A 19,019-nucleotide genomic window follows, 5' to 3' on the forward strand; every position below is an offset into this window, starting at 1 on the left:
CGGAGTAGCAGCGGAGTGGCCGCTGCGGGCTGGACGGCCGACCATGGAGGCGGATGGGGCCGGGGAGCAGATGAGACCGCTCCTCACCCGGGTAACGAGCAGCATACGGGCGGCGGGGGACGCGGGGCGCGGCGGACAAAGGCGGGGGCGCAGCGGGCCGGCCGCCGGTCCCGGGTCGGCCCCCACCGCCGGCGGCCGGCGCGCCGGGGCAGTCCCTTTGTGTGGCCGACCGGAGCGGGCGGCGGGCGGCGTGGCGCCGAGGAGGCCGGCGTGGGAGGCCTGCAGCGCGCCGCGGGCATTGCGGCCGCCGCGCCCCGGGGTCTCGGCATCCGGGGGGCCCGGCACTCCTGCGGGCTCCGCCGCCCAACAGCCCGGCCGGCGCCGCCTCCTCTCCGCGGCGCTCGCATCTCATTCCCTGCGTTCTCCCCGCCACGGTCTTGATTCCGGTGGCCTTGGCGCTGGACTTGAGGTCAGACCCTCGAAAACCCATCCTCTCCCCCAAGGAGGAGCGCGGCCCCACCTGGCTAAGCCGCGGGCCGTGGGGAAGCGCCGGGTGAATCTTCCCCATCCTCCCCGTCTCCCTACCCGCCCGCCGCGCGCTTTGTTCCGGGACTTCTCTGGCCGCGTGGACGAGCAGCCTGCCTTGGCGGCCAAGACTTCGTCTCGCCGCCGACTCTGCCCGGTCCGCCGCCTCCTCTCCTGGCGAGAACCCGAGCGTCCTCCTGCCGCAGGCCCAGAGCAAAGACGAAGGTGTTCTGACCCTGCGCGCCCCTCCTTTCAGCAGCCTAGCAAAAGCCCGTTTTCCGCGGAAGCCGGGTGGCTTCTGGGTGAGAGGGGAATGGGGGTGGGCTTTCAAAAGGTCGGCATTCGCTTTTGGGATGCCAGACGGCGGCCCAGCCTCAAGAAACTGACTTCCTGCTTTCTGTAGGATGCATAGGTCCTCACGGTTGTGATTCTTAGACATTTTCCTACTTCTAGCTCTTACTTGGTGACCAGCAAAGGAGGGAAGGTTGCAGTGAAAAATTTCTAGTCTTTCACAACTAACAGGAAAATTGTTTTTCACTTATTTTTATTCAAGAATTTCACCCCCGCCCACGTCCTTTTAGAGGTTACTGTAAGGCCCTCATCATTTCAGTATGTTCACCTGTAAATTCTCGAAACATGGAGAAAAAGTTAGTCTCCAGACATTGAAGTCATTCAGCAGTGGTTTTGGGGAAGATCACTCACACTGATGGTAATGGAATCCTGGAAACTCGTCCATTCTAAGGAATCTTCTGTAATTCTTTGTGTGGCCTTTGAATAAACTGTTTTAGATGTATTTCTTAGCACCTTCTCTAATAGCATGTATCAGATACACTTGGCTATTCTTAAATTTGCAAACTTTCAATTCAAAGCAGTAAAAGGCCTCTGCATTTTCATAAAGCTGGAGAGAAACTATGATGTGTTCTCGAATGTTGCCTCCTTAGCTAGCAAAGGAAGCGTCTGATAATGCCATTGCCTTCCAAATCATTCATTCATTTACTGTGACAACACTTAGAATTCATTCTGTAGTGTCGAAGACAGAACCAGCTCTGCTCAAATGAGGGAGACAGATGACAAAGGGATTATCAAATACTGTTATTAATGGCATGGCAGGGGAGCACTTTGGAAGGGTATACCTCCTAAATCTTGGGAAGATAAGACTTGGCTACAGTAACCATATGCAAATCAATAATGTAAATCAAATATGATAAGCCATCATACAGTGTAAAAATAGAATGAGAGAACAGGAAAACTGTTGGTTTAAGTAGTAGAGAACACCATTACTTGAAAACTGGAAAGAGAGGAACTGCTTGTGTTGACAAAGTTAACTCTTTCCTCACTGATTTCCCCCTGGTAAATGAAAGTCATAGAAGTGGAAGATTATGATATTCATTAGTCATAACTTCTTTAACTCCTAGCCAATTGCTTAGCATAGTAAAAAATGTAGAATAAAATTATTATTCCTAAAATGCTATCTTAGGTATGTAATTGTGCAAAAGCTTTTGAATAAATTGGTGGCAGTTTATATTACTCTGAAACTGGAGCCCGTCTGTTTCATAAATTAGGCTCTAAGATGTCTTCTCTTAAAATTCTGTAATTTTCATTGATTATGATTTTGAGATAGGAAATCATTTATCTTATAGAAAAAAAATGCAACTTTTGTTTGCTTTGTTGTAAAAACTCATCCTGAGCCTCCCTGAGAATTGATGTGAACTGTCATTCTTATTTTCTGGTATAGAGTAAATCCCGTTACAACAAATAGCACTGTTTAGAAGGTTCCTAGATTTTAGCAAACGTTCTACTTTTAAATAGTACATGACAACAGAATTCTGTTAATAATTATGTAATTCATTCATTTATCTATTAAGTATCTCCTAGGTGGCAGGCACTGGGGATAAATGCAAACAAGGTAGACAGAATCGTAACCTTATTTTATTTTGGCATGTGTAGTGAATACAGTGATAGCATTTGCATTCCTGCTAATTCCACTTGTGAGTGCCAGTTAAAACATTTTTATGAGCCTGTTAGAAATACTTTAAGAAAAGTAGTTGTTAGTAGAAGTGAAAGATATTAACAACCTGGTATAAATTCAGTAGTGATTGATAGTAGAAGGTTTTTTGGTATGCATTTTAAGTATGCATTCTCTTTGGGGGGGCTCTCTAACTAGGTATGGATGGCTCTAGAGATATTATGCACCTCAGGCACATCATAAGGATTTTAGTTCCCTTTTGGCCTTTATAGTTGGTATCTCTTGGTCACCAACCATGGAGATGTAGTAAAGGGAGAAATAGCAAATCTGTCATCAGTGCAACTGAAACTGTAAGACAGTTGAGTTGGATTGAAGAATTATTTTATTTGGTAATTGAGCCTGGGGAGTATACAGGTTTTCTTCTAAGAGAACTTAAGGTATGAAAATGGACTGTTTTGTTACACTAGACTCCTGTTACTTGAGTAGGTTAAAATCGAAAGCCAAAGTAACCTGGTGTTGGAGGAACCTGGTATGTTATTTTAGTGGTATGTGGTGTGCTGAAAACCTTGGTACTTATACTTGTCAACATCCTGTAATGGGTTGTTTTTCTTCCTCTTTTGTTCCCTTTCTTTCTTACTGTATTTTGCTGTAAATGTGATCTTAAAGTGGATAGTATCTGCAACTCACAAAATAGACCATTTGTATCAAGGAGCATACAGGTGATTCTTAGGGTTAATATTATAGATTATTCAGTGTGGCTTTTGATTTATGTTACAGCTTTCTCTTATTGATTACGGATTCTTCTATAGTTACCACTTTTTATGCATGCATTATTTCCAATTTTGCAATAAACATGTACCAGTGATAAAGGTAAGTGCTTATATATGTAAGATTCAGTTAGCTACCTCCCCCTCTTTTTTCAGTCCCCTTTTGAACGAGAGAGTTTTTGATTCCTGTCCAAAGTGGGTAGCTATTCCAGTGTTCTAACTTAATGAAGTTTGCCTCTGTTTTTGTTAGCAGACAACTTCATGTATTTTGTTGAATAAAACTCATTGAATTTTACGACTTGGGAAGACTTTTAGGATTATTTGTAATTGCATTTGACCCTTAAAAAGCACAGAGATTAGGGGCGCCGACCCCCCATTCAGTGGAAAATCCTCAGTATCCATGGTTCCACATCCACAGATTAAACTGCCTGTGGGTCATGTAGAACTGTTGTGTGTTTATCGGAAAAAATCCACATATAAGTGGCCCTGCGTTGTTCAAGGGTCAGTTGTATAATGATAATTAACCGTGAAGGGGTCTGTGGTTGGCATAGTGTTACGATAGTGTTTGGCAGTGCTGCTGCTGACAGTTTTCCTGAGGTCAGAGGGCAGGCAGGCTGGAGGAGTGCTGGATTCCTGAAGCACTGACTCTTTGCTTCCATGGGTTGGATGCTTTGCAGTGAGTGCTGTAAGAAGAGAGTGGCCGAACACTTTCTCAGTGCTTGATTTGGGAAGATAAAGAGATTATGCTGTAGATTTGCATTTGTATCTGGATCTCATATACCAGTGCAGAAAGGTTCTAGTTTGGGTTTTTTTTTTTTTTTTGGCTCAATTTTTTTTTAATATAGAATTATTTATTTATTTATTTATTTATTTATTTTATTGGCTGTGTTGGGTCTTTTTTGCTGTGCGAGGGCTTTGTTTAGTTGCGGTGAGTGGGGGCTACTCTTCGTTGTGGTGCGCGGGCTCCTCATTGCCATGGCTTCTCTTGTTGTGGAGCTCGGACTCTAGGCGTGTGGGCTTCAGTAGTTGCAGCACATGAGCTTAATAGTTGTGGCTCACAGGCTTTAAAGCACAGGCTCAATAGTTGTGGTGCACGGGCTTAGTTGCTCCACGGCATGTGGGATCTTCCTGGAGCAGGGATCGAACCCGAGTCCCCTGCACTGGCAGGCGGATTCTCAACCACTGCACCACCAGGGAAATTCTATATTATGTTTTTAAAATCCCAGATAAGATTACATATTGTATAAGGTGAATTAAAGGCCAACTTTCTTAATCCTGTAAGAACCTAATTTATTTATTTAAAGTAAGATACACCTGTGTAAAAATCAGACCACAACCCTTTGTAGTAGTTCCCACAGTTATTTAATAGAATTTACTTTGCCTGATATCATTAATTGTTAACTATGATCCCTTTGAATATGTTTAATTCGCTTTGCACCAAAGAACACCTCATGGTGAATTTTCTGCTGGTTTTTCATTAGCTTTGCGTGAAAAGTGCTCTGAGTTTTGTCTTAGCATTGGGTATTGACAGTGCCGTAGATAATATAACACTGCCTATTTAAAACTGCTCCTAAAATAGATATGCCCATGGGGACTGTGGAAGGGCCTCGGCACTGTGGAAGGGCCTCGGCAGTCCACAAATCCCCAGAAACTGAAAAATTTTAAGTTTGTGTGCATTATTTTCTAGGAGAGGGTCAAATAGCTTTACATTCAGATCTTGAAGGGGTTTATAATTCAAAAAACAGCTAAGGCCTAATCTAAAAATTAGCTCAGCTTGATTTTGTGCCTTCCTTGAAAGTTCATAGTCTTATATTTTGCTTAACTAGATGGCAATAATTATTAAATTCACCCCAGTATTTGCTAAAGTTCGTTTTGCAGAATACTATATACGCATAGAAGGTTTTGCAAAAGAACCATTCTGTAGCCAAATTAAGTTTGAGAAATGTCACATGCTATACTTTCGGGAGATTTACAAGGCTCTGAGAAATCCTGTAATAAAAGACATTCAGCTTTGATGGAGAGAGAATGCAGCCATGTGAGGTAGAAATTTCTAATAGTTCTTACAAAATATGAACGATAGGTCACTGGGAATTCCCTGGTGTCCAGTGGTTAGGGCTCTGTGCTTCCACTGCTGGGGACCCAGGTTCGATCCCTGGTTGGGGAACTAAAACCCCACATGTAGCACAGCTCCTCCCCCCCCCCCCCAAAAAAAAAGAAAAAGTAGGTCACTAATATGCTGTGTTACTATAGGTCTAGGAAAGCAAATCCTATGGTGTTTGTAATTCACTTTGTTACAGTAACAGGAGAAATTTGGAAAATGTATCACTTAAGAAGATGCTTTGGAAGCAATATGATAGGGTACTGGATGAATAAATTATGGTATATCCACACAGTAGGTTACTACAGCTGTGAAAAAGGAATGAGGAAGGTCTCTTTGTACCGATGTGGCAAGATCTCTAGGATAAAAAAAATCAAGGTGTGGGTCAGAAGATACCATTTCATGCCTTTTCTCTAAGGGGAGTAATAAGAATGTATATTTGTACTTACTAGTATTTGTAAAAATACACTGGAAAGATTATCAAAAAACTAATAAAAATGATTGCCATTGAGGGTATAAGGGAACAGAACTTGAGACAAGAGTGGGAACAAAACTTCAGTGTACAGTAAGTCGTCTACATACGAACCTTCAAGTTGTGAACTTTCAAAGATGCAAACATGCATGTTCAGTCATGCATGTGCAGTCATGTAAGTTCATGTGTCTGGCGTGCATTATCACATGCGTGCATCCTCTACAAGTGGTTGTACTTTTGTGTACTTTACAGTACTGTATAGAGTACAGGAGTACAGTATCTTTATTTCAAGCCCAGGATGTCTGGAAGCAAGGATAAAAGCAGCAGTGCTGTAGCTGGTACTACTAAGAAGTGCCAGGAATTGGAGGCCCAGAGAAAGACGAAGAGAGACAAGAGGAAGAAGTAACTGAAGAACCGAAGAGATTCATGACGCAGGAAATGGCAGGGGCTCTTCTTTATTGCGGAGGCTCTGTTAGTTTCTGAGGCACATGACCTGAGCATGGAACCGTACATGAAGGTTGCAGCAGCTGTTCAGAATGCAGTCCAGTGCTAACATGTCATCTTTGGTGAGAAAAAAAGAGCTACTACTCAGATGTCACTAGATTGTTTTTTCAAGAGGATAGATAAAATTGAACCCAGCAAGGAACCAGAGCCTGTGCCATCAACATCAGGCATGAGTGAAACAGCAGCCTGCCCTCCATCTCCTATTGCTGATGACCTTCAGCTCTGCCGTCTCTTACCTCCTCTCCCTCCTCCAGTTAGCAACTCTTCTTGCCTGTTCACTCGATGCCAGCCCCTGGATGCCAGCTGTTGGACTGTACTACTTTACTTTTCTAGGTACTGTACTGTAAGATTAAAAATGTTTTTTAAATTTTTTTGTGTTTGTTTTTTATGTATTATTTGTGTGAAAAGTATGGTAAACCTATTACACTACAGTACTATACAGCCGATTGTGTTAGTTGGGTACCTAGGCTGACTTTGCGGGACTTATGAACAAATTGAACTTACAAAGAACAAAACTTACAAAGAACTGAACAGAACTCGTTTGTATGTAGGGAGCTTACTGTGTACCTTTCAATATAGTTTTGATAATTGAACCATGCAAACATATTCAGTAAAATAGTATGATTTCTTATATTGTTTTGTGTCACTTATCTATCCTGCTATTTACAATAAAAGAGAATTGTATCTCTGTCGATACAGTCTAATATATTATGAACTGCTTAATTTTTCATGTTCTAAAGGTACCACGTAACAGTACATGTCTATCAGCAAAGTCACATATTACATGCCTAATTATGATATTGAATGCTTGAGTCCTTTGGAAATTTTGAGTTTGCATGTTACTGATGTCCTGATCCTTCTCTCCATTTCTACTTCTTTCTATCCAGGGATTTAGATTAGTGAGGAGTCAATGGAAGGTAGGCTGTGGGAAGAGACTGAGGGCGATGTTGTTATAAATGAAAGTGCCTTAGGCATAAGGAAGTAACTGCCTGGTTATATATATATATGTGTCTTTAAACTTAGAATTTTCCTTTATGATTTTTATACTTTCAATTGAGGATCATATATATTAAAAAAAATTCCCCGAATTAGTTACATTTGTTGAGATTACTGTGGCACAGTTGCAGGGGGCCCCATTCACGTTTGCTTTCCTGAATCTCTCCAGGAGGCAGCATCGGCATTGCTGACTGGCTCCTCCTGGGCTGTGCAGTGTGGCAGTGCTCTGCGAAGACGCCCCTGTAACTGCGGGTTCCTCCTGTTCTGTGTATTCCATGCGAAACATGTGGCCCTCCATTTTGAAAGATTAAACATAAGACTAAAGAAATGATTTCCACTTAGCCAGTTTTTAGAAGCCAGTAATTTGGAAAAGAGAGAGAATCTTTTTCCCCTCTCCTGAAGGTATTTCTGTATTTCCATTGGAGTGTAAACCTCAGTGATCTTCTGAGGCTACAGCACCTCAGACGAAACAGTGAAGCCCCACTGAAGACTCTGCTCATTCGTCCTCCAGTCACAGGGCTGGCGGTGAAGGATGTCATTTTCCTCACAGTGATGCGAATCACTTATCTAGTGCTTATGGTTTTGTCCTTGCTGTGGCTGAGATGGAGAAGAACTGGTAACTGACGTAGCGAAAGCCTGCTTTGAGCTGTGCGTTCTTTTAGGCGTCTTTAAATCACTTACTATTGCTGTAACTCACAGGCAGAGAGGGTTTCTGAGATTTCCCAGGCTGTACAGTTAGTAAGAGGCTAACCTGAGATTTGAACTCATCTTTGGTGCCAGACCACTGCTCACCCCTCATCTTCCGTCTCTCATTAGTCTGGAGTAGTGAGAGATCCCTGTTTGTCAGCACCTTAACAGTCAGCATACTAGGGATTTTGCTGGTGTGATAGTTGAAAGCTCTATTTGCCTCAGATAATGAATTAACTGTGGTTTTCTTCTATATTTAAAAGCTTTATTACCATAACTTTGTGATGTAGTTGCTAATGGTATAGGAGTTAAGTATTTTAATGAAATTTGCCCCTTTGCCTCCAGATTCTCTGAGGGTTGGGATCATTTTTCTGGATCGTTACTCAGTTCTCAACTAGGTCTGTTCTAGGGTTTGAAACATAGAAGGTATTCAGTGAATATCTGATCAATTAATGAATGTTAGGATAGTACCATGAACTCATAGATTTGAAGTTGAGTATATTTCTAGGTAATTGTTTAATCACTAAATTAATAAATTATATAACTTTTGTTTGTGGTATTGCCATTAAAAAAAAAGGCTCCTGCTTTGCTTGATATAGCTGCCAGTAGAAGAGAATAGAATGTTTCTTTCCTTGGTTCCTTGAATAAATGGTTTAGATTGATCCCAGAGTAAGAGTACTTAACATTTTTTTTTAACCTGAGCTAGGATTTTAGGTAGGAGAGCATTAAACATCATTAAAATGAAAATTTTATGACTTAAGATATTTTCACAAGTTTGAAATACATTTATATTAATTGGAAAACAGTGGGTATTTTACTTATACATTAATACTTTTATAATATTTTCTTTATGAAAATCAGTGACTTTCAAAGTATGTGATTATAGCCAATGGCAAGAAAAGGGACCTCAAATCCCAGATATGATGTCAGCAGTTATATATATTGGTTTAAAATTGTGCTATTTCTGTTAATTCTTTAGAATTATTACATAATAGAATTTTTTTTGTTCGTCTGCTTTTAATTTTGTAGTTTTGAGGCTTGTGGACCTTCTTCCTTCCTGGGCTCTGCCTGCCTAACTTTGCAGTCCATGCCTCACTGTTTGTACAGGTGCTGTAGCTAACCAGTGCATTGACTCAGAGTCCTTTAATATTCTGTATTTATTTTTGTTTTCCTTTAATTGTTCCCAGATGACCTCATAATATGTTCAGGAGGAACTTCCTTTTCCATTTTTGCACGTGCCATTAGCAGTATCCTCAGGATAGGGTTCTGTTATTAGCCTGTTTAGATCTGACCAACTTGGAATAAGGCATTCATTCAGACTAAAATTGGCCTTCATTTGGTCTTTCATTTTATTTTATAGAGCTGTTTTTATTCAGTAATAGGAAATTCACTAAATAACCACAAGCCCAAAACCTCTTATTCAAAACAAGGTAAAATTTGGAAGTAGCTTAACTTTAGCCCCTCATGTAACAGGTACATGCTTGGGTTTCAGACATACCTGGGCTGCCTATCCCTAATCTGCTGTCAGGTGGTCTTGGGCAGCTACCATCTTTGAATCTCATTTTCCTCATCTGTAAAATTGATATTATAATACTTATAGGGTTTTTTCATGATTAGAGAAAAGAATATACTGTATAAAATGCTAAATGTGACCTTGGAAACTTGTTACGAATAATCATCCTGTGTTCTTATAAAATATCTCATGTAACAAAATTCTAAGAATTAGTTACATGTATACTGATTGAAGAAATAGATGTAAAATAAAAAGTCTTAACTATTCTTAAACCCTTGCATTGAAAGATTCTGATTAGCTCTGTGGGGAGGGACTGTGTATTAGTAAAAACTCAAGTTTTCCTCCTGTGTTTCTCATCTGTGCTCACACTACTACCACCCTCACAGCAGTTCTGACATCAGATGTGTGCGGGCTGTTTCTACACCAGGCAGTCCTGTGACAGCAGCTGAGTGTCCTGTAATCTCACTCAGTTCTGACACTGTCCACCCGGAGATCGTGTCAGGTCCCATGGGCTTAGTCTCACAAGGCTGCCCCCTATCCCCTTCAGATGCCAGTTGCAAGTGCTGGTGGCCCCCTGGGCATCTGAGTCATCAGCTGTAAATCGAGGTTCCCATGACTCCCTCCTTGGAGTTGATTAATTTGTTTGAGTGGCTCACTGAACTCAGGAAAACAGTTTACTTACCTTTTTGCCAATTTATTGTAAAAGAATGTGAGAAAGGATAGAGATGAATATCCAGATGAAAGAGGTACACAGGGCCAGGTGTAAGGGAGGCTTGCGGAGCTCCACACCCTCTCTGGGAAGCCACTCTCCAGTTCCTCCACGTGTTCGGGAACCCAGAAGCTCTCTGAGCCCTGTACTTGTGGGATTTTTATGGAGGCTTCATCATATAGACAGGACAGTCATTAAATCTGTCTCCAGTGCCCTCCCCTCTCTGGAGAATGGGGGTGGGGCTGAAAGGTCCAAGCTTCCCATAGAGGCTGGGTCTTTCTGGTGACCCGCCCCCATCTAGGAGCCCACTCAGAGTCACCTCATTAGAACGAAAGACACTGCTTCACCAAGGAAATTCCAGGGGATTTAGGAGCCCTGTGTCAGGAATTGCGGTGAAAGACCAAATATTAAAACAAAAGATGTTCCTAGTGCTCTTATCACTTAGGAAATTACAAGGGTTTTAGGAGTTCTGTGCCAGGAACCGGGGACAGAGACCAATATGTGTTTTTTCTCTTATCTCACAGGTTAGATGATGGTTTATTGCCTTAAGCCTCAAATGTAAAAGAATATAATTATATTTTGACAAGATGTTTAGAAGCTTAAAGCATAATATAGTTATTTTTCTTTAAATAATTTTATCCATTTGATAAAACATTTAAAATGTGATATATGTCTCTCCTTTTAAAAATAGATTACTGATCATTAACCAGCTTTAGGCTTGTGGGTATTTTTAATCTTATCTTGTTTTAAATATTTTCTTTTGTCGTTGAATTACTTATCTACTATAGATTTGTTATGGATAACAGTTGAAATCTCGTAGCTATTAAATGGGGTGGGGGAACGGTTTTCTGTTATGTTGCTCTGGCATAGATTTTATCACCTAAGACGGATGGTATTCTGATTCTTCGCTTGTAGATTGCTGGGGTTGCTAGATAGCTTAATTCTGTCTTGAGATTTTACTGTATTTTCTTGTTATTGTTAGGATTTCAGAATTCAGTCTGCCGGATATAACAATGCAAAAGAGTTTCACACACTGCTTGGCAGAGTAGGTAAAAGATAGTTCCTAGTTATTCCACTGAGGCATGATAAGAAATTATACTTTATAAAGAGTTCATAGTTTCTTCTTAAATTTAATTATGTTATTTTTTCTGTAATCTGAAATAACAAAAATGTATTTTATTGGACAAAGTGAATGTTCTGAATTTTGTGTTGCATATACATACACACATATACATGTAAATGTATGTACATGCTCGTTTTATATATGTGATTATATGTTTATTCGATCATTGGATAAACAACTTAGAGATATTTAGGAATTTTCAGATTAACTATGTAACATTGAATTTTAATTGAGTTAAAAGAGTCAAGTTTCCATTCTGTTTTATGAATATGGATTTCTCGTGGTAGTTTTAAAGTAATGCAGTTTATTTTAAGGATATAAATATGGACTTTATTAAGCTAACTGTACTTTTCTGAGATTGATGTTTTCTTACCTACATTTTCAAGCTACTTCAAATCTTTTTTAAAGACAGTTTTGATAGAGGTAAGATATAAATAAATAAAAGTAATTTTATTGATTAGAAATCAAAACATAGTATTTAACATAATGATCCCACAGCAAGGTATGAGCTCCTGCAAATTAGAATTCACATTGGAGGTGTGATGAGAGGTGGGTGATAAGATGGTAAAAGGGGGTGAGGGAAAGGATTTTTAGATTAAATTTCATCATTTCAGATCACAGTTGAAAATTACCAATTACATGTTTAACATAATTGTATCAACTCAGTTTTTTTTGTTTGTTTTTAAATGTATGTATTTTATTTATTTATTTATTTGTTGGCTGTATTGGGTCTTTGTTGCTGCACATGGGCTTTCTCTAGTTGCGGCGAGCGGGAGCTACTCTTTGTGGTGCAGAGGCTCCTCATTGTGGTGGCTTCTCTTGTTGTGGAGCACGGGTCCTAGGTGTGTGGGCTTCAGTAGTTGCGGTGCATGGGCTCAGTAGTTGTGGCTCACGGGCTCTAAAGCACAGGCACAATAGTTGTGGCGCACGGGCTTAGTTGCTCCACGGCATGTGGGATCTTGCTGGAGCAGGGATCGAACCCGTGTCCCCTGCATTGGCAGGCGGATTCTTAACCACTGCGCCACCTAGGAAGCCCCAGCTCAGTTTTTATATGCTAACTTATTTTACTGTAATCTGCTAATTGCATTGATTTAGCGGTAAATAGGTTTAAAGGTTAAGTGCTGAATATTGAGTGGATTAGCCGTGAGGGATTGTTTTATACTTGCAGTGCCAGTGCCGCTTCAGTTATGGCTGTGAACTTCAAATAATTAAGGGCAGTTTGAGTTGACAGTTTCATGGCAGTGAATTTCAGATCATTGGGGATTGCTTAATCTTCCTGCATCTAAAATAGGCAGAGAAAGGTATCTGATGGAGGAGTAAATCAATGTTCATTGAGAAGGTTTTTGTAGAAAGCCATAATGATAACATTTTCCAAGCAGCCTCAAGAGAATGGTCTGTATACCTTAATAAATGGGCATTGGTAGACTAACTTTGGTTGGGACTGTGGGTGGGGGCCAATTACTGTTTAAATGACTTGAATTACTGTAGTGTCACAGCTTTTACCTTAGTTTGTTGTCTGAAGTAAATAAACTTGACCTATGGTTTACAGAGTGCAGGTCTAGGTTCTTTAGAGAGAATGTTTTACTCACTGTGTGGGTTGTGAAATACAGCTTTAACTTGCTCCTCTTCACCTTGTCCTTCACTTTTCAAAGTAGCCATGGAGTTAAAACCCTGATGAGCCTGTCCTTGTCCAGTTGTCCACAGATCTTCCTCGACTTACAATGGGTTTATGTTTCCATAAACCCATCGATAAAACCCATCGTAAGTTCTATGTCGAAATATCCTAAGGTGAAAATGCGTTTAAGGCATTTAACCTACCAGACAGCAGAGCTTAGCCCTGCCTCCCTGAGATGTGCTCAGAACACTTACATTAGTCTACAGATGGGCACAGTCATCTATCTCAAACCTGATTTACATAAAGCATCGACAAGTATCTCATGTGATTTATGGATTGGTGTATTGAGGGTGAAACGTGGGATGGTGGTCTGGGCACAGACTGGCTGTAAGTATGTTGGTTCAGTTGTTTACCCTCAGGATTGTGTGGCTGATGGGGGAGCTGTGGCCACCTGGCCTTACCAGAGACGGCCATCCTGGGAAAAGATGAAAACTCAAAAATGGAAGTATGGTTTCCACCAGATGGGTATTGGTTTAGTACCATGGCAATGTGGAAAAATTGCTAAGTTGAACCATTCTAATTTGGGGACCCTCTGCAGTTCAGGGCAGGGGATCTCGCATATTCATTGTCTCTGAATTGTCTCACTGTTTTTCCAGACTGCAGGGTGTGACTTAGTAGAGGTTTGCAGAAACAACTAGTGGATTATCACAAGCATTAAGAAAGAAACAAGAATACATTGCAACAGTAAGGGCAAATATTGTTTTGTGCAACTTATATATATATGTATATGTGTGTGTGTGTATATATAGATCGCCATGTAAACAGCTATGTGTGTGTACCAGTTATGATGTAAAATATATTTCTTCCCAGAGGTTACTATTACAAATTTTTTTAAAAAATCCCTTTCTATAAATTAACGTTTGATTGCATTCTTTTGGGAATAATATTTACACTTTTTTTATTTAAAATTTTAACATATGCAAGTAAGTATTTAAACACTGTTATTTGACTTATAAATTAATGCTACATCGGCAGTTTTTATATTGCAGAATTTAACTTCATATTTCATTAATAGTAGCTTACTGGTTCCGTGTATAGTAAATGAAGTGTAAGGAGAAGGAAGAACTGCTGACAGATTTTCCTCTGTTCATTTTCAAACTGTCATCAACTAATCCTTTAGGATCGTGAGCAAAAGAAAAAAAATTTTAAGTGTTTGTAATTAGAAAGACTTTGGTCAGTTTGACCAGAAGTACCTGAAATACTGCAGTATTTTTAATGAGAAGATCATTTGGAAAGGACCTATATGGAAGATGCTGTAGAGATCTTGCCTTACAGAATCAGTATTCTGTTAGTGCAGATTAACTGCTTTGAGATTTTATAAGAGGCAAGATGAGAAGCGTGGAATGCTTAATGACATTGAATTAGAGGAGGCTTGAAAGAAGACAGGTATTGTTTATTGTATTGGATAATCCTTAGAGACTTAACTATAATATAAGGCTCAGTATATTTGCAGATTAAGTATCTAAAAGTGAAAAAAGCAAAATATGTTCCTGTGTGATTTAACTTTTTGTGTATATTTAATGGAAGGAAATTCAATATTCAATATTATTAATACTGAATACTGAAGTAGATCACAAGTAAATATTGAGTGCCTCTTAGAGGTGGAATTTGAGGGTAGACAGATTATTATTATGTTTTAGTTTTCAAAATTTTTACAGTGTGCATTATTTTTGAAATAAAAATATTTTTAAGTGTCTGAAGTTATTCTCTTATAGATGTTTCCCACACATATCAGTTGAATGATTATCTCTAAATGAGTTAAATTATTTTTCGGGGATTGGATTAAATGGCCATCTTTGGAGACTGCCAGCTGGATCATCATTTTTGCCACCATAGCAATGGCTTTTATGTTATTTATTTATTTTTAAATATGTTTTCCTGTTTTTTTTTTTTTAATTTATTTATGTAATTTATGTATTGGCTGTGTTGAGTCTTTGTTGCTGCGTGCGGGCTTTCTCAGTTGCAGTGAGCAGGGGCTACTCTTCATTGTGGTGTGCGGGCTTCTCATTGCAGTGGCTTCTCTTGTTGTGGAGCACGGGCTCTAGGCACGCAGGCTTCAGTAGTTGTGGCACATAGGCTCAGTAGTTGTGGCTCACGGGCTCTAGAGCACAGGCTCAGTAGTTGTGGCACACGGGCTTAGTTGCTCCGTGTCATGTGGGATCTTCACAGACCAGGGATCCAACCCGTGTCTCCTGCATAGGCAGGCGGATTCTTTACCACTGCGCCACCAGGGAAGTCCCAGTGGCTTTTAATTACTGACCTGTGTATTTTGTTTTTAATGTGAAGATGATTGTAGTGAAAACCATTTTCACATAATTGAAGTTTAGGCTTTTGAAGAGTTTAAGTGTATTTAGGCATGCCTGTCATCTTACTAGAAGTCCTCTAAATTACGTAGGCCATTCTACAAATGAGTCCCTTTAAGAGGTTTTCAAGGCTAATCAGTGTTTAGTTTTTGATGACTGTTACAGAAGTTGCCAGTGAAAATTTGATAAGAATTTATGCCTATTTCTAATTTACCGGGTCATTAATGTGATTTGGTAACCAGTATACTCCCATCATTCTTATTCTTTGAACTTTGAGGCTTTTTAGTTTCTTCTCCCCCCCCGCCCCCACTTCCACTGTTTGCACTTTCTTTCATATCTAGTTAGAATCTGTGGCCCATATACACCTAAGGTGTTATTTTTTTTTTTTTCCAGAATTCTTTTCTTGAAAGTCATTCATTCATATACTTGGCAGGGCTTTTAAAAACAAAATCAGTAAGTTGATGGTTTTTCTTACTTTTTCTTTCTGTGCTCTTAACTGCCATGTTTGCAGCCCCTCACCCAGACTTGCCCCGCTGTGAACAGTGGTCATTACATTTCTCATTCTTTACGTGGAAGCATTCACTGCTGCCAAATGTTGTATGAGAAACTGTTTGAGACAGACCTTTCATAACCTTGTGCTTCATGAAAGTTCATTTATTTCACAGGATATATATTTGTAAAGTATAAAAATTAAAAAATGTCATTTGTATAGAGATATCTAAAAATGTTAGTCACTTTGTAAAGTAAATTGATTTTATATAATTTTCACTTTATTATAAATTAGGGTGATATTCATATTTGATATTGCTGATAGTTTATTTTTTAAATTTTTAAACATTTATTGCTAATAGTTTAACTGAATATTTACTTCTGTGTTGTGAGTAGTGTTAGAACATAACCGTGTCAGTCACATGTGATAGTGTAACATTATTCTTATTATACAAATGAGGAAAGGGAGTCTCAGGAAGATGAGGCCTCTGTGCATGTTCAGACCCAGGCTGTCAGGACCTCAAACTGGCACAGTGAGTGCCCTTCATATGCATCTTAATATTGTGGAAAATGCTCACAAAGCGAACAAAATGTCTTTTATTTTGTGCTCAATAGTGTCTTTTTCTTAACATGAATGGGAATGTTTGTAGTGGATATATGTAGCGGATACAGCTCATGTCTTTCTAAAAGTTAAAAGGTGATCCTTTCCCTTCTTGGTATTTAGCGAGTTTTTTCCCTCTTCTGATGAGAGAGATGATTAAAAGTAAAAAAATAAAAGTTTTTATTACCTTGGTATATCTGTTGGTAGGTTTATGTTGTGTTGCTGTAGGACCCTGTATCTTTCTTCCCTGTTATCTATTAATGTTCACTAACCTATTGGAAGTGTTGACACCTGACTCACAGTCTTCCTATAGGTCCCTCAGATCCAGGCCTGTTGGTGTCTTAGGTTATTTGAGAGTGCCATTGGGTGACCTGTATCTGTTTGTTGATTTTTCTCATCTGCCAGGACCCTTACTTCCCTTCCACAATGCTTGTGGCCTTATGGCCTTGATTCTGGAGCTCCTGTATACGTGAACTCTTAAATTTAGATATTTGAGTGTAACCACAAGTTCCTTTTTTTTTTTTTTTTTATCCTTTCTTCTCTTACTCTGCTAATCCCATAATTCTAATTCTTTGAACTTTGAGGCTCTTGAGTCACTTACTACCCTTCCCCTGCTTTGTGGGTCCACTGCCTCTACATCCCTATCCAGTTTAGAATGCATGTCCCATATCTAGCCCCTGCCTTGTTTGAGACACAGAATACCATCATGTCTGTTAGTATTAAATATTTTGGTAAATCCCTAATCCTCAGTCAATCCAGTGGTGCTAGGATTGCTCAAAACAAGTGGAAAAATTGTTACGTAGCCTTATAGATTGGTACTCCTCTCCTTTCAGGTTTCTCTCTGGTTCCACAAAGATAGAAAATACTCCTCTGTCTTCCTAATTTTCTCCTATTCTCTGCCCTCTTCAGACTGTATCCTCTCACCCCTGAATCCTAGGAGATGTTACTACTTTCTTTACAGAGTCAGTAGAAGATGCCACAAGGGAGCTCCCATCCACTACTATTTCCACTCGGATAACTCAGCTGAGACTTAACATGCCTTAGAATTTATCAAACCTTCCCTTCTTTCTTCATTTCTTATCTCAGTAAATGGTACCGCTCTCTGTTTCGTTACAGAGATTTGAAAGTGTGAGCATTTTCTATGACTTTTCTCTCCCTCTACCCAAACACAAATCCAGTGGACTCAGCATCCTAACTATCTTTAGTGAGCCTGTTTCTCCTTATTTCCTTTGACCGCCATATTTGTGATTGTCTGGAATAATGCAGTAACACTGGCTTCCAGTGTTAAAGGAAAACTGTTCTGTTAAGGAAAAAAATTATCCAATGACACTTGATAAAGAATGGTAAAGCAGGCTTTTTTTAAAGGACTACACTGCTGTGTGGTGTGTGTAGGGACTACTACAGTGGGGAAGATATGGGGCTCAGTAACAAGGTCAAGTGGCCATTTGTATCCAAGAAGCAGGGGTAGGGGCGGTGGGTGGAAAATTGCTAAGAGGAAACATCAGAGGGAGGACTTGTAGTGGATATATGTAGTGGACATAGCCCCTGTCTTTCTAAAAGTTAAAAGGTGATCGTTTTCCTTCTTGGTATTTAGACCAGCTCAGCAAAGTTGCTGAAGGCAGAACAGGGTGATAAGATACTGAAGATGGAGGGTTTTTGCCAAATTGACTTAGCAAGATTCTTGCTCAAGCTGGATTCTTCAAGGACAGAGAGGGAAGCCGGAGGTTGACTTAGAAGATCCTAATTAAAGTTTGGCCAAAGGAGAGAGTCTTTGTTATATTCTCTACAATGTTACCTTGCTAGAGGGACCTTTGTACTGCTGATTATCACTGCCCTATTTAAAGCCCATTGCTTTCAGAATGAGTCTAAAACTTAGCTGATTCCCAAAGGTCCAGCCCATTTTGTCTGCTCCATCTTTTTCTGTCCGTAGTCAGTGTATTTTAGTTATTTGAACATACTAGACTTTTCTTATCTCTGGACCTGGGCATGGTGTATCCTTACTCCTAGCACAGCGTAGGTACTTGTTAGATGATTAAGTGAATAAAGAACAAATGAAAGGTGTCTTGTAGTGGAAGGATAGATATAACAATCTCTGAAATATATAGATATCCAAGAATCAGGTAGTGAAAAAATACACTTAAAATCTTGTATTCAACTGAATAATTAGTTGATAATGCAAGGACTTCTTGGCTGTTCAGAATAGTGTGTACTGTAATTTCAGTTAGATACAAATTTTGTATAATATGAATGGACAACCATTTGCATTGAAGAAACCTTTGATATAAAGGTTAGTGCTGACTTTCCTTACATTCAGGTTTGCAGGCAGTGTCATAGCTGCATTCTTGGTTGTTTACTCATCTGTCTCCTGTTATCATGAGGAGGTGACTTAAATGAGTATGAAACCATTATCACAACTAGAAAGGCAATGAAGTATTTGTCTTACCTATACTAGGACAGATTTTTTTTTAACCTTTCTAAGTATCAATGCTTTTGAATTAAAACAGATAAAAGCTACATATGACTTGCTTTGATCCTATCTAGCATAGAACATTATTTCGTTCTTATCACTGAGAATCTGTTGCATACATAGA

At 39.6% G+C, this 19,019-nt stretch overlaps 1 protein-coding gene across 6 annotated transcripts in view; it reads left to right on the forward strand.

Moving 5' to 3' along the window:
* SLC4A7 (solute carrier family 4 member 7) overlaps window positions 1-19,019 on the forward strand; it is a 115,494-nt gene continuing 96,475 nt past the window's right edge. For all 6 annotated transcript variants that reach the window (XR_009047923.1, XM_057698268.1, XM_057698264.1 and 3 more), the window contains exon 1: window positions 1-91. Coding sequence is in view for 5 of the 6 variants with exons in the window: in XM_057698268.1 (XP_057554251.1) it covers window positions 44-91 (48 nt within the window). In the remaining variant the exon portion in view is untranslated. The remainder of the gene's footprint in view (window positions 92-19,019) is intronic.

The sequence above is a fragment of the Hippopotamus amphibius genome, chromosome 11, assembly GCF_030028045.1.
Source record: "Hippopotamus amphibius kiboko isolate mHipAmp2 chromosome 11, mHipAmp2.hap2, whole genome shotgun sequence".
Taxonomy (NCBI): domain Eukaryota; kingdom Metazoa; phylum Chordata; class Mammalia; order Artiodactyla; family Hippopotamidae; genus Hippopotamus; species Hippopotamus amphibius.